The 15,816-nt window shown below is 38.4% G+C and overlaps 1 protein-coding gene across 1 annotated transcript in view; it reads left to right on the top strand.

The window, feature by feature from the left end:
- The window catches only part of LOC139121372 (TATA box-binding protein-associated factor RNA polymerase I subunit C-like), a 32,234-nt gene extending 20,330 nt beyond the window's left edge, over positions 1 to 11,904 (top strand). Inside the window, exons 8-16 of the mRNA XM_070686196.1 lie at positions 1,576 to 1,647; positions 2,026 to 2,161; positions 3,940 to 4,107; positions 4,934 to 5,066; positions 5,267 to 5,324; positions 6,505 to 6,637; positions 7,405 to 7,651; positions 8,226 to 8,542; positions 9,754 to 11,904. Of these exons, the coding sequence (XP_070542297.1) occupies positions 1,576 to 1,647; positions 2,026 to 2,161; positions 3,940 to 4,107; positions 4,934 to 5,066; positions 5,267 to 5,324; positions 6,505 to 6,637; positions 7,405 to 7,651; positions 8,226 to 8,542; positions 9,754 to 10,404 (1,915 nt within the window). The 3' untranslated portion in view covers positions 10,405 to 11,904. The remainder of the gene's footprint in view (positions 1 to 1,575; positions 1,648 to 2,025; positions 2,162 to 3,939; positions 4,108 to 4,933; positions 5,067 to 5,266; positions 5,325 to 6,504; positions 6,638 to 7,404; positions 7,652 to 8,225; positions 8,543 to 9,753) is intronic.
- The last annotated feature ends 3,912 nt before the right edge of the window (positions 11,905 to 15,816 follow it).

Below are 15,816 nucleotides of genomic sequence, written 5' to 3'. Positions count from 1 at the left end.
ACGGGACAGGCAACTGCTGAGGTTTCTTTGTGCAATCTATCTTGGAATATATTAAAGTTTATTTGCCAAGCGGTCCCCGACAACAATACTTCATACTTAACACTGAATCTCATTAACGATCAAACTGACGTTCTGAATATGTACACTTTGCTCTTGCATGGCACGTTCCGAGTAATGACACAGAGAATTTGAGGGGTTTTTTTTATACTAGTCATGGTGAATGTTCTGGTAACGATGAAGATCACATTTTGGATTCTAGCCGAAGCCAACGGGAAAAAACCAGACGATAAAAACAGTGTACATTTAGCCATAGACGCTGCAGAAAACTCTTGCTAGGTATCGACAATATAAGTTTACATTCCCTACCATAAAAATCTCCGATAACAACAAACATTTACAAGTTTGAATGCTCTACACTTCCCCAGTCCTGTGAAACGAAAATCTGACCTTTATTTCATCTGTCATGCAACATTTGACGAAAATCAGGGTACATAAAAAATGACTACTCCATCGGAGCTCAAATACACGACCTGTAAGATTTTGGTACTGTTTTAGCCTAAAGAAACACCAAAGTTCGGATAAGCTACTACACATGTGTACATCCGCAAAGTACTAGAAAATATATTTGTAACACTGACTTTCGCTGTCAGGAGAAACTTTGCGATAAATCGGGACTCTCCAACAGGTGGTGGAGTCAGAAGCGGTAAGGTAGACATGCATTTACACAAAGCTGAACGCTGTCCTCGTAAATTTGGCCGTTCACAAATTTCAAACAACAACATTTCAGTAGTTAACATACATACTTTACCGAATCATGGAGCACTCCTCGCTCAGAAAATATTCCGAGGGTTAAAAACCTGCAAAAACGACGGAAAATTCAGAGATACACGGACGATTGCGGAATGTAAACAAATCTGTGATGTCAACTGCTGTCAAGTCTGGAACTGCAGTGATATGTGTTTCGGATTTCTATTCGAAACTTTGTCACTTTACAGCAACATACTAACTCCCTGCAGACTTCTAGTTGCATCGAATCTCGCTACCAATATGTAAAAAGTACTTTAAAACAATTTTCACGAATTCTTCTCAAAATAGTTGTAACACTTTTCATTCTAAAATTGGACTTGCGGGTAATCCGTACTAACTTGTAATCCGAAAACATTATAAACGTATACCCGCATGCACGTGTCTATGAACAGGGCGTTGTGCAGTCGATCGGGTCCAGCTTCATTCCGTCCCCAACCCATTAACACCTCTTAATTATTCCAAGATAGATCGCACGCTGCTAATCCCATAGACCTTTGTTCTCTATCGCAGTTGGCTGTCCCGTTTTTCTCGAGAGTCTATCATTCCATATATGCACTTGCTATCGCTAGTGCAAATAAATCGTGAACTGGTCAAAATTTTGTAGTATATTGTCTCTGGGTGTGGTTTTGAGATGTATTGGTTCTGGAAAGTTGTGGTCACAGGGATGTAGAGGGCACTTTCAGAGACGGTTAAAAAGCTTTATCGTTACATGGATTGTGTGAAATTTAAAGACACACTCATGTTTCATCTTGTTTGTGTTTGTTCCAGCCAGTACATTCCAGGAGAATGTGTTATTTCCACAGACACTGGTGCTATCAAGTTGTGGACTGTTGGTCAAAGGTGAAAATTACACATTAGTTTAGAATGTTCAAACTTCAAAATGTCTATCACTGTTTTCACTAAAAATCACCATTTTCATCTCCTCATCAGAAGTAGAAATTTTGAATTAAGATAAAAAATTTTCGTTATATGCAAAACACCATCTTAAGGTATACATCATTGTAGTCCTTCAAATTACCAAAAGTACCAAATTAATTTTCTCAAATCTGTATTTAAATTTTTTTAACGAATTGCCAATATTGCACACCAATTGCACTGCCAATATTGTCACAATAAAGCACTGTTCAAGTTCTATCATTTGTATGCCTTGAAAAGTAATCTAATTTGTTTTATTATTGGTTGATATTTGAAGCTCACCTCAACCTTCTGTGGTTGTAGTTTGCAGGATGTTTTTGAGAGCGATTCAGGTCTTTTTTTCCCCTGTGAAGATAAATGGAGGGAATGTCATTTTGGCGGACATCCTAGGTTACTTGTTGTTACGGATAGAACAGGTTTAAAACTTTTGGATCTCAGGGTAAGTCCTTTTAAGTTTTTAGCTCACATTTGGTTTACCAATGTGAGGTTATGAGCTGAATCAGTTCATTTGCATCTGATTTGCATGTCTGTATATTTGTGGGTATGTGCGGATGTATGTCCGTCACACACAAAGGCTCCCATACCGCCAAAGCTACCATCTCAGTATTTGGTGTACAGGTAGATGCAGGGGTTGAGATGTGAATTTGTTCAAATGAACACATCAGTGTCAAAAATGTGCAAATGAGGTAAGAAAAAGTGAAATCCTGCAAATGTACAGGAGGCATGCCAGTGAGAAACAGGCCAACTCCACTGATCTTGACTCATTTCCTGTCATTGTTTATGAACTGTTACATATTAACTGACCAGCTGCAACCATAGACAGTAGATGGGGAAGACCGTTTATACTAAACTAAGAGGGGCTTGTTTCTGATATGCATGTTGCTAAAGTTGACCTCCAGTACCTAAAGTTAGACCTTAATTACTTTTGTCATTCTTGTTTTTCTGGTTTAAATATTTCTTGTCGTTTTCTAGTTGTTACTGTGCAGAAATCATTGTCATAACATCAACGTAGAATTTTCCTCCACTGAACAGATAGAAACAACATTTATTGTTGATCATTGGTAACCCATACTGGTATATACCAATTCTGATCAAATTTGAGCGACACCGTATAATTGCGGTATTTTTACAAGTACGGTATTTCAAATAAAATTCTGCATGCAGAGATACATCCAACACACCACCCTTTATAATCATCAGGACTTTACCTGTATGGTAGCTCTGCTGTCTGCGAAGCGGAGCTTATCAGATAGGTGGTTGTCCGCCATTGCCTGTCGTCTGGCAGCGATGGCACCGATGTCCATAAGCTTTTCACATTCCAAGCATCTTTTCCAAAACAGCTGATCCAATTGCTTTTAAATTTAATAAGTAGGTTCCTTGGGGTGACCTTTGTGAAATTTTTAAATTTTGTCAAAATAAACTCTGTGTACTTTGCAAAAACTAACAGATTTTTGGTTTGTGCATGTGATAGTATATTATTGCCAAATATTTTCTGTGTTCAGATTAGAACATGTAAGAGAATAATGGCTGACATAATGACCGTGTCACCGCCAAAGGTCAAGGACAAGTGGTGACATCACATACTACGTGATGTAGTATTTATGCAATAATGTACCCCCTCCAGGACCAGAATGGACGAAAGGAAACTTTGTGCAACATACTGTACAAGGCACAGCCGAATACATTATGAAGTGTAAAGTTTGCTGTAGTCCATCATGGGCCAGGAGGGGGTACATTATTGCTATTATTTTATAGTTTTTGCAATGCCAGGGAATTTGTAGATGTAGGAAACATCTTAGGCCACAATACTGGATAATCAGATACATTATCAGTAATAATTTAGGGGATGATGTCACAAAATTCATTGACATTGACAAAGCTGTAATATAATATTGAATAATGGTCATTTTGTTTGGTAAAGTCATCTCTGTTAAAATCTTTTCTAATCTAGCACTTGTGGGGTTCATTTTGAAGCTCTTGGTGTAAGCAAATGTAGAGCTAGGGTAAAAATAATTTCAGAAATATTCCATCATTTTAAGCTATTCTTGATAATGAAGCTTGGTAACATAGCCACAGTCTAAGGCAGATGTAACAATTTTATAGATAAACTCATACCACCACCTTAAGTTGATGTGCTAAATTTAAAACCCTGTCTTTTTGAATTTGAAAGTCTACCGATAGTAAATTCCTGACACACACAATGTCATTTTCATTTAGGACAATAGCTGTTGTCTGGATACACCGTTATTCTCTTTACCATCGATGTATCTGGGAACAAACCGACGTGTCATGGCAACAAAACAACACCCTAGAAACCAATATCACCATTTCATAGCTACCCAGAATGCATTGCTGCTACTTGATGAAAGATTCCCACAGAAACCAGTAAGTGTAATCTGATTTATGTATATTTTCAGGGTTCTCCACAAGGGGATTTTGAGGGTTGGGTCACCCCTCTGTTTTTGGAGCATTCTATTCATATGTTAATAACAATACAAAAGGATGCATTTTCATAACAAAAGAATATGCAAATTATACATTGTTATGTAAATTGGCCACCCCTTTGTTTTTTGCCAGCAGTACAAAACACTATTTTTGCTGTAAACCAGTTATGCTTTTCATATATACAAACCAAGTAAGAAAAGAGATTTCTTTTCTATTCAAAAAATAAAATTACAATATATGAAGATCATCAAACACTCATGGTTGTGAATGTAATATTAAACATGAACCCTTTCAGACCTGACTTTTTGGCAACATACCTGAATTACTCATACGTATAGGGTTTAGGCCTGGGAGACGTTAACTCAGATCTGTCAAAGTGCTGAAGTAGTAGTTAATAATCAATATACTTATACATATATATGTCAGAAAAAGAAACAAGGTAACAAGGTAAAGCGGTGTCAATATTTTCAAAATTACCTCACTCTGTCCATAATGTGTGTCTGTAATATGTAGTAATTTCGCAAAACTGTTGGAATACAAGCAAGTTATTCTACTATTACAATGCTGCTTTCCTCCAATGCGACTGAATTCACACACTTAGGCCTTTGAACTCAGCTTGGATAATATATGTCTGCATGATGTCACAGGTCACCAGGGGGTCAGGGTGCAAAGGCTTAATGAGCTTACCATGATTAGAAAAAGCACCATTTTAAACGTGAAATCACTTCATCTGTTCTGACTCTGTTTTGTCAATCTTGATTTGAAGGTGTTAACCTGGAGTCATTTGTTGCAATCCTCACCACTCTGCATGGACATCATGGATGACATCATCGATGGGCAGCATATAGTGATGATGTCATCAAACACAAGCCTGGAAACTCACTGTGTCCAGTATTCCAGTAAGCGAACATTACTGATTTTGCATGAGTTTGATTACAAACTTTTAAATCAAGAGAAATAAATGTATTTTCTCAACCCTTTAGTAGATTCCAAAGCGCTTTCTCTGGCATGGCAAACGTAGAGTTGCTGTTGTGGTTCAATTTGTTCCAATGCAAATTTGACCATGGCACATCATCATAGACCATACTGTTTCTTACAGATAAAGGTACAAGTCCAGCTGAAGCAATATCAACTCCCTGGAAGGTTGCCCCTCCAAAGTAAGTGCTCGTCATATTCATTATCAATGATATTAATCACACTAGGGCTGAGCCTATGTAATTACATTAAAAGTGACAGTTCATTGTCCTTTGTAAGGTTTCAGATGAAGACGTTTTTAAGATAGCACCTCTCTTCAGCACAGGTGTTGATAGCCTCCACAGCCTGGCTGGCTTGCTGGCTTCGTGTTTGGCAGCTTGCTGGCACCAACTACTCAGTGCGTGCTGCAGGGTACTTTGTGCTATGGCAGTGAACCTTGAGACAGTGCAAGACGGCTATGGCAGTGACCCTTGAGACAGTGCAAGACGGCTGTCTGTGAGAGGGCAAGAATAATGTGATTGCAATGCCATCAAGAATTTTATGCTTATCGTACTGCAGTGACGCATGCATATCATCAGTGAGCCGCTTGCAGCCGCCTTTGGTTGCCCACTGCGCGAGCGATTAATGTCCTTAGTTCTAAACAGTGCTCAGTGTAACTAAATAAATACCAAACTGACTTCCAAGGGGTGTGTTTTAATCCTACTTTCTTGCATTTTTTATGAAAACGTAAAGTATTCTTCATTGTGAAATATTTGACTGTACAGAGATTGAGCATTGACTCAGTGACTGCTTTTAAAGGGAGGGAGTCGTCCGATGTGCAGCTCTTCAAATAGGACCCATACAATGCATCTGTTGCTATGCACAACATACCGGTATTCTTACATCCCTTTTGCATATCCAAAATTTTAAAATGGTGGCTGTGCCAAAAGCATTGATCGTGGCTGTAGCAGCTTCATTTAAATGAAGGGAAGCAACCAAAATTTATTTGGCAAAGTCTTGCAGTGATTCGAAAGCTACAAAACTGGTGAATTATGGACATGCATCGAATGCTGACTTTGCTACACATTTGCTCCACATTCATCACAAATTTCTGAGAAGAAGCAACGTTTATCAACAAGAAAGTAGTGCAGCCACAGACAGGACAACCCCCTCCCTTGAAAGCTGCCCTTCAATGTGACTAAATGTTGGCCCTCATCCTTCATTGATGAAGCCCCATTTTTCTGGTCCTCCAACAAATTAAATCAGAATAAATGGCGACATTTTCGCTACAGACACTTGTTAAATCATATTACCAGCATGGCTGTACATGACACCAGTGTCCAACTTTCTTGTGAATTCTTTGCTCTGACTTTGATTTTGCAGTTCATGGTATGCATCACTGAACAGTGATCTTGAACAGTATTTGGAATCTGCCGTCATGAAGAGACTGCACACCCCTCTGATAGGACTAGCCAGTGTCAGACATGGCAATGAACCAGCATTTTCTGTCTTACAGGTGAATACCACAGTCCGTTGTATAGTGATCTGTGTAATTTCTCTGTCGTCATTCCCTCCTGATGGAGACACAACCAGTCAAAGCTAGTTAACTGCTAGGCCTGCTTGCCATTCTCAAACACAGTTGTGTGTGCCTGGTACTTTCCCTATCTTCAATTCTCTAACCAATTGGTGAACTTTTTCATGTGTATTATTTCTCTGATGTAATTCTCTCGTGATGGAGACATAACCAGTCAAAGTTAGCAAAATGCTAGGGCTGCTTGCTGATCTCAAACATAGGTTTTTGCGCCTGGTACTTTCTTAATCTTCAATTTTCTAACCAATCAACAAGTGAATCTCTCTTTTAAGCAGTGGTATTAATTCTTTTATTTAGCAACAGGTAAGTGCTTAGCCTAATACTGATCATATCGCCACAGTAGTGAAGAGAAAAAATTTAATCACATTTAAAAGTGTTTTAATAGAAAGTAAAGTAAATTTAATAGTATGTATTGCTTTTCATATGTGCAATATTTAGTCAGTCACAGAGGTTTTAGGAAGTATTTGTACATGTACTTCATCAATAACAGAAGCATTTTAAAAGATAAAGTTTGTGTTACGTGTACGAGAAATACCAGAAGTGTGTGTAGTCAGTGATTGTATCTGTAGTTCAAAAACAGGGCACCTGTGTAGCAGCCATCAGCAGAATATGGTGTGAGCAGTTTCTATAAATGATCTGTTCCGCAGCTGCTTTGTCATTTACATATTCCATCTTTTTGTTTATTGATGCAGATGAATTCTGTGGGAGATATCTTTTACCAGAGTTATCAATGCTCACAAAGCACAGGCAAGGGACTATCAGACAAGACAGCATGTCCCGGTCCAGGGTTTCAACCAAAGACGTTGGAACTGGACAAAGAACAGAGATGTAGGGAATGGCTGGGGAGACTTGTTGAAATTTACAAAGGAAAACAAAAGAAGTTGCTCCATCCCAACTTGGCAACAGTCCAAAGAGTTGATGTTGGAACACCAATCAGAGGTAGGGGCTTTGCAACAATTTTATACCTGTCATCTACACACCCCCAATCAGTACCAGTGCCTTTCATGCAAATATTTCTCCTATTCTTAAAGGTTACAACACAGGTATAATGGAAATAAACCGTGACGCAACTGAAGGTCTGACAGGTCGAAAAACAGGCAGTCCTCAATCCCTGGTTTTTGCATGCATATTAGCGGTTGTTAACATTGACTGTTTATGTGATTTTAGTCTTTTGTTCTCCATTGAAAGTTGTGTACAGTTAGTCACTTTGCTCAGGGATACCTGCCCCTTTCAGCTCCAGTGAAACTTCCAATTTTCTAGTCTTGCAGTGAACTCACATTAATGCTGTTTTGCACAACTCCACCATAAATATCTTTGAAATCTATCACTTAGTCTTTGTTGTGAGAAAAAGAAAATACTAAGATTGTAAAAAGAGTCAACTGACAACTCCCCATACAATTGCCCCTGGGATAGGTACCTTTGTGTGACAACTTTCTTCCTGATAGTGACCGCCACTCAACAGCAAGACAATTGTGTTATCCTTGCCCACAATACGTTATTTTTTTTTTTGTAGGAATGACTCTTCCCAGACAATCCAGTACTTCGTGTAGACTGTGTAACAAAGGTGAACAGTTGAACCATCTCACAAATGGAGACAACGCTGACATGTGTGACAAGTGTGGATGGAAGACAACCGAGAGTGCGAATCTGATTCAACACTTCAAAGAAAGAGAACCTTTGAATGGAGAGGCATTTGGACTACACGAAGAGGCTGATCGATCTTTGGAGTACGTGACAGGCTTGGTTAAGCCAGAGGAATCCAAGGACAGAATGAGTCAGTTGCTATGGAACTCCTGGCAACATGGATACAATGAGGATGGCAACGTTCCTGTAAGTAATTACCCAGTGCATATGCTCGGAAACATTACAGTATCTGAGTGACAGTGATCAGGAAGAAAAATAATCTTTGTATTGTTGTGTTGTGATACAAGAGGCATCCAGTTCTTCTTCTAATACCCTATGCATATCATGCAATAAGTGCAAGAGCATTTCAAGTGTTTTGAATTCTTCTGAGCAATACATGATTTTTGCAGCACCCTTCTTCGTTTTTGGTAAATCAAACTGGTAAGTACAGAATATTGAAGGTGTGTTCTGATATACATCCGCATAAATTTTGCTGTTTAGCTTACAGAGATTTGTGCCTGCATTCATACATGCCTTAACCCTTTTCCTGCCAAGTTCATATTTCACCATCAAGTTGGTTGAAACTAGTGAAGCAAAACATGTCCCATATGGTGCATTTTAACAAAGACTTGAAGATTTGAAGGTCCGTGAAGACAGAGATACTGTAAACATGATTTTTACAGACGAAAGCTGCTGTAACATACCAAGCCAAGTGGGTGAAAAGACATATGGTTTTGGCCTAATCCCGTTTTTTACTGACTTGGCTGATGGGGAAGTGATACAGTTATTACTGTCTGGCAGGAAAAGGGTTTAAATTCCTCAAATTTCATACCATTCTTTTGAATTCTTTGTAAGCAGAAAATTGCAATTATTCTAATACCTATTCGGAAAGAGAGTCTATTTAGATTTGGCTTGAATGATGCAATGTTAGATCTCTGATTCATACAATGATTTGTTAGTACTAAATCCCATCCTTGTACTAAAACCCCAGAGTCGTGTTCCTTTTCACTTTTCACTTTGTCTTTATCATCATTACTTTCAAGAAGATCCATTAAAAACAGGTATTTAAAAGATCTATGGCCAACAGCCGGATGTTGCGGATTGTTAGGCCATACCAGAGGCCATAGCTTAACCCTTTCACCACCATGGTTTGTCCCAAATCCATTGTTTTCTATGGTAAAGTTGGACCTGTATACAGGGAACTGGGGGTGAAAGGGTTAAACACAAGGACCTAAAAACCTAAAATACTGATCATCACATCAAATCTTTGGGACACTAGCATTTTGACCTTCTACACAAAAGGAAATCTGCTAAGAAACTCATGAAAATTCAAAGCGATTTTGAAAGCTTTCATCAAACATAATTTTGACAGCTTGTTACACCATATAGCATAAAGTCTTCTTGTTTTTGTATCATAGAACATGGAAGAATTTATGGTTAATGAAAGTGGATCAGTGGTACAACCAGGAACTCCAACCAAACAGTCAAAACGAACTCCAACGAGTCGACCAAAGTCTCCAATCAAGCAATCTGTGCAGGCAGGATCAAAAAAAACTGAAACCCCAATCAGACAGTTAGGGGGTACACCAAAGAGGAGACCAACTCCAACTGAACAGTTAGTCTTCACAGAGTTAAGGAGACCAGAAAATTCTATCAAACAGTTAGGAGGTACACCAGTGAGGAGACAAGAAACTCCAACCAAACAATCAGAAGCCATACCCACAAAAGCAGCTTACACTCCCATTCAACAGTCACCAGCAACTCACACAACAGCAGTACAACGTGGAATATCAACTAGAACACAATCTCCACCAGTCCGAGAGTTACAAACACCGGAAACATTGGAGAAAAATACCACATCACAATCTTTGCCATTGCCATCACAGCTGTCATCCAGACTACATATGACAGAAGCCTTCAGCAGTAACTCACTGCCAGTGCGTGTGGATGAGATAGACAAACCAACCAGTGGACATCATCAACTTGGCAAGCCATCCGCCAGGAATTCTCTGGGTAAAATCTTTTCACCAACACGAGGAAAGAAGAGGAAATCAATAATGGGGTTTTAATGGTTTTAGAGTTTATCAGTGCAGCTGATATTTTACTGTGAAGCAGAGCTGCATTAAAGAATTGATGCAGTAGCTTTTTTTTGCTTCTTTTTACTATTTTAGTCACAAAGTTGGACATACTGCAATTTGACTTCATAGAGTATGTGACAACGTACATGAAAACAGTTGACACTAAGCTTGAAAATCTGTCATAAACTCAGCAGTGTTCTGTCATTCTGTTTATAAAATAGTGCGGACATTCCAGGAAGTAAGTTATCTACATTGAGCCATTTCATATCAGTTTTTGTGAGATTTTGCATCTTGGAGGAGGTGGATAATTCTATTGCTAATAACATAATGCCAATCAGGATCAAGTTAATCCAAATAATAAATAAAAAAAAAAGAGACAGTGCAGGTCCTCAAACTTGGAAGAGTATTCATATGTGATTTGAAAAGCAGAATTAGAGTATACAACAATACATCAACTGCTGGAATGATCACTACAAAACAATACTCATATATTCATGGATAGTTTGTGTCACATGTATTTTGAAAACCTAGCTCTCTATGGTATTAAGAGGCTTATCAAATGTACAGTATTCATGATAAAAATAGTGACAAAAGTAATAATGAAGATTTATAGTGCACCTCACCTCCAAATTGAACTCTAGGGGGTGCAAGACAAGTGTAAAGTAAATGAAAAACAGTTCTACTGATCAGAGGGTGTGTTTTAAGCTCCTGGTGCAAGGATGTTTGCAATTCAAGGTGGCGAAGTCTTCTTTCAGTCATAAAAGTTGTTGCTGCAAACATCCATGTAAACTAACATTTTGATCTCATAATCGAAGATCTTTGCCATTATTCAGATCATCAAATTTACATATAATCTGCCCACCTCCAATACTCAATTGATGTTGTGCTGCTATCCCCATGATATGATGTTCTCTAGTAGTATCAGTAATTTCCTCATATTCATTTACACATACCAGTCGGATATTGTGATATTTGTGGTGTAAAGGGAAACACAGCTGGTTCTACAGATTAAGTGAACTTCTCACCTCTTAAACAAAATGTTTTTTAGGGTTTTCTATGTGTTTGTTTTAAAATGAAATTGAAAGTATATCTAGATTTCAACTTTTAGATCTTGACATAACCACCTTTCCCCGACAACTTGTAACCAGGATGCCTTGAAGACAGATACTCCAACTCTGCAGTATTTACAGTTACTTTCTAGTCTACCAATTGTTGAGACTCACTTTGAAGTTTGTGGAGTTAAAAAAGTATTCATCATCAATTTTTTTTTTAAATATAAAATTTTTGTTTTGCCACAGCATCCACACAGGGATGGTGGCCATTGTTAATTTTCTGTTTCAGTAGTACCAAATTTTACACTGAATTTCATTCTTGATTTCAAAAGGAACTTGTTTCAAGATTCCTTGAGAAAAGTTTGAGCAAAAGTTGAAGTCTTTCAATTTCAAGAAGCATGCTACCTTAAGGATAATAAATACCTTTTAGACACTTTCAGCCTTTTTATTTTTTTTCTCACTTGAAGACGTCCCAAACGCCAATAAAGTATATATTTTCTGAAAGCCCTGATATAGAGAAATCCGACCAAGCACAGTAAACGGTCATTATTTGCATAAGAGTCATGTGACAAGCGTTTTGCTGAACCTTCCAAAAAACGGGTTTTCCCCCCTTTAGCTAGCAGGCTGTAAGATTTCCGGTTGAAATTTGTTCATTGACAAGCCTTGACAATATCCTTTAAATCCGTGTCTGCGATTTTTTCTCGGCGTCTCCATTAAAATTATATGGCGTGACAATTACAATTCCTTGAAAAGCACCTTAGTCTAACACCTTCAAGAGCGCATAACAAAAAAACAAAAGCATATAAAGGAAATCCCAGACACTGATTTTGAGTTCATTATGTTTCCAATGGACAGTGTGAATTTCAAGCAGCTAGTGTTTGTGAGCGCGAATTGACGAGGTGCCAAAGAAGGCTACCTCATTCACACATTGAATTTGAGAAAAACGCAAAAAACCTGTTTTGTTACTTCGACGCCAAGGCGTTTGATAGTTAAACGTGGGCATATTTTGTTACCTAGTGATAATGTCAACCGAGGATGACAGTTGTTCAAAGAAAACGTCCCAGGAAAATAAAATAAATCGCAGAAAACCGCCGATTTTTGGAGTCTTCGTTTCGGCACGTCGCTGCAGCAAATGGCTTCAGCGGGTGAATATGATGACGTCAGCAGTCATTACTAATATCGGGCGGGTCCTATATTTATATGTAAATACGCTTGCCCGTGTTCCCCAGATAAACACCGCAACGCGACGTAAACTTGATACTATCGGACTTATTTTTTATTGTTCACAAGTTGTGAGAAGTAATCTAATAAATGACGAAAAAGACGCCAAGCACCGCAAAGCGGCGAGTTCAACCTCCTACCATAACCATATAAGCTTACTTGTATAATTAGGGTTTCCGTACGAAGTTTGATGTTTCCGTACTTTGACGAGTAGCGTAGCAACTTTATCGTGCCTTCAACAAACAGCTCATTATAACTCTCCATTAACATGTATATTTAAATTATATAGCGATAACTGTCCCAGCCACACGACCTAACTTTTTAGCCATGTGATTTCCAGGCTGTAGACTGGCCAAAAATTTGTCTCACTAGAGGTGTCATTTATTCATGCATGTAAATCTCTACGCACCTTCGCATAAAAGGAAAGCTTGTGGTACACTTTTTTGAAGGGTCACATCTCCGAACCACTGTAGCAAACAGCCTGAACTTAACGGTGCCGTTAAAAAGCGAGTTAGTAATTACTCTCCGATTTTTCTGGCTTTGTGTGTTCTGAGCCAGACAACGATCACTGACCGTGGCCTTATCAGCCTTATCTGGAGCGGCATGATGAAAACCATTTTGTTTAGTGGCTTGCGTAAATTTATTTATCTGTCTGGTTTTTTGGCTCGTAAAATGTATTCGCCAACATTTCACATTTGGTCAAACAACAATTTGATCGCGGGTCTCGGAGAGTTACGAAGGCAAGTTAATTGTTCTGAAAGTTTATTGCGAATCCGTGACCACGGGGATATTAATAGAATGCATTATTCTTAAAAACCCACAACCGTTAATTTTTGTACAAAGAATGAAATACGGGTCGTGTACTTCGGTTCAACACTAAAATATCGCCTTCTTTGACATGTTGAAACCAGAAATGGTATCGTTCGTTCGTAAGTGCTGTCTATTGCGTTGAGGTACGGAGAGCAGTGGATAGGCCAGCAGCACTTCTCAGCGTGGTTGAGTTCATCTATGCGATAAACCAGTTGTCGATTCGAAATGGCAAGTTCGGCGATGATGTAATTTTTCGAGTTAACGTAATTATTTTTGTATTTTTGTTTGGTTTATGTTCCTATAAAAGTCTTGCCAAAGTTTAAAATTGCGTCAAACAAAAATTGGAAATATTTAAAAAAGATCATATGGACACGAATTTGGACTGTAAATTATTGCATACTTTACAATCGAGATGGCCTTTGACCAATCATCTGATCATTGGTACATGCCTTTGCTGCGAATGTCTGCTCATAAAGGGTCCCGTGGTCTGGTTCTTGAATTGCTCCTAGCTCCAGTCAGTCAGTGGAGATTCCAAACCAAAGCAAGGTCATTCGAATGTAATCTAGAAAAGTCTACGTGAGTTACCCGGCAACATTTCCCGATCGGTCCGAGGAGAGGTCGGCGTATTTTTTTGCGCACAATTTCGGGGGAATACAAGTTCGTGGGAGGGGATGTCGCCCGATTGACTGTCAGATTGTATGACATCGCAACCATTTCCAAAATAAAACGACACTGAAACCCTTGGTGAGGTACTTTGGTGTAATCTTTATTCACTGTGATTACGTTCAGATGCACTGACGACGGTGCATAATAAGCTTACCACGCAAACTTTACCGAGTTTGACCGATGTGTAAAACACAATCACTGCATCAGAAAAAAGATGTTTCGTTTTTTTTTCGGTTACAATTAGTTCGGAGCAGGAACAATTTTGGATATCGGACTCTATCAGGTATACAATATATAATCAGAAACGGACATAATAATTTGATGTTCGTCATCATAGGTTGGGATTCTGGGAACAGCTTATTGACCGACATTATATACCTGAAAAAGTCGTGGTTTTTGGTTGGTTTTTTTCCGGCCCTAATTTCATTTAGAGCAGGATCGAAGAATTTTGAATGTAGAACTTTGTTGCGTGTCGACACACAAATGTTAACAGAAGTGGACGTATTTTTTTGGTTTTCGGTCGTAATATTAAGTTGGATGGAGAACAGTTTTGGGTGTGTCTATCGGGTATGGACAGACGTGAAACATACTGGTAAAACACGTAGTTTTTTGGCCGCAATGCGTTTTGAGCGGAAACAGTTCTGTATGTCGAAAACTGACTTATTGGACTAGGCTTCGGAGGGACTGTGCTTCAACAAACATTATTGTTACGGTTTATTGTTGACAGGCGGGAGTAATCCTGGTTTTTGGAGAAGCCCAACAACGTCACTATGTAAATTACGCAACGTTGTGTCACTCAAGATGGATTATGCAAATAGCGATGCAAATGTGTCCACAATGTTTACAAAAGCTCCCCGATTTGACATGGGATAGCCACGTGCATTTGTTTTGATTTTTAAAAATCATGAATTACACGGAAACCATAACTTATCTTGAACTAGCGGCACATCTCAATGATAGGCCTTACTTAAAGGCGTATTCTCAGAGAATTTTGAAAATTCGACAGAAAATGGATCAATTTGGTATTTATCATCCTCAGCCCTCACACCACCATGGTTTGGCCCAAACCCATCGTTATTAATGGTGAGTTTGGACCTGTTTACAGGGAATTAGGGGTGAGCAGGTTAAGTCAGGGAAGAGTGACCTGATCTTGATCCATAGACTCCTGATATCAAAATGGTGATCATAGACTTTGGGAAGAAACAATGAAGACTTCATTTCATAACACTGCCTAAAAGTGATATATTTGTACATGTGAAGAACTGACATATATTCTACACGTATCCTGAAGATTTTTTAATATTTTTAATCTCTTTTCCAGTCTTAGTCACATGTGAATAAGTTTTTGTGTTCAAAAGTATATTAGGATTATTGAAGAATTCCTATTCACATTTACCCTGAATGTCGCCATATCTGATAAGGGATGATAGTTTGGTAGAAATCACATAGTTTGCACTATCATTTCATTGGGTTTTTTTACAGCATTTTCATTACCAGTTCACTATTTTTGCTAGGTTTTAAATGAGTTTTTAAAAAGGCTGTGTTGAATTCACAGTCTGTTTTTCAAGTTGAAATATTCTCAATGTTTTATGGAATGTACTTCAGATATCACTTGCAAAATTCTGCAATATGGTACATATGAATATTTTTATTT

The sequence above is a fragment of the Ptychodera flava genome, chromosome 21 (assembly GCF_041260155.1).
Source record: "Ptychodera flava strain L36383 chromosome 21, AS_Pfla_20210202, whole genome shotgun sequence".
Lineage (NCBI taxonomy): Eukaryota > Metazoa > Hemichordata > Enteropneusta > Ptychoderidae > Ptychodera > Ptychodera flava.
The sequence above is the reverse complement of the archived record's forward strand: the minus strand, read 5'-3'. Positions and strand labels throughout refer to the sequence as shown.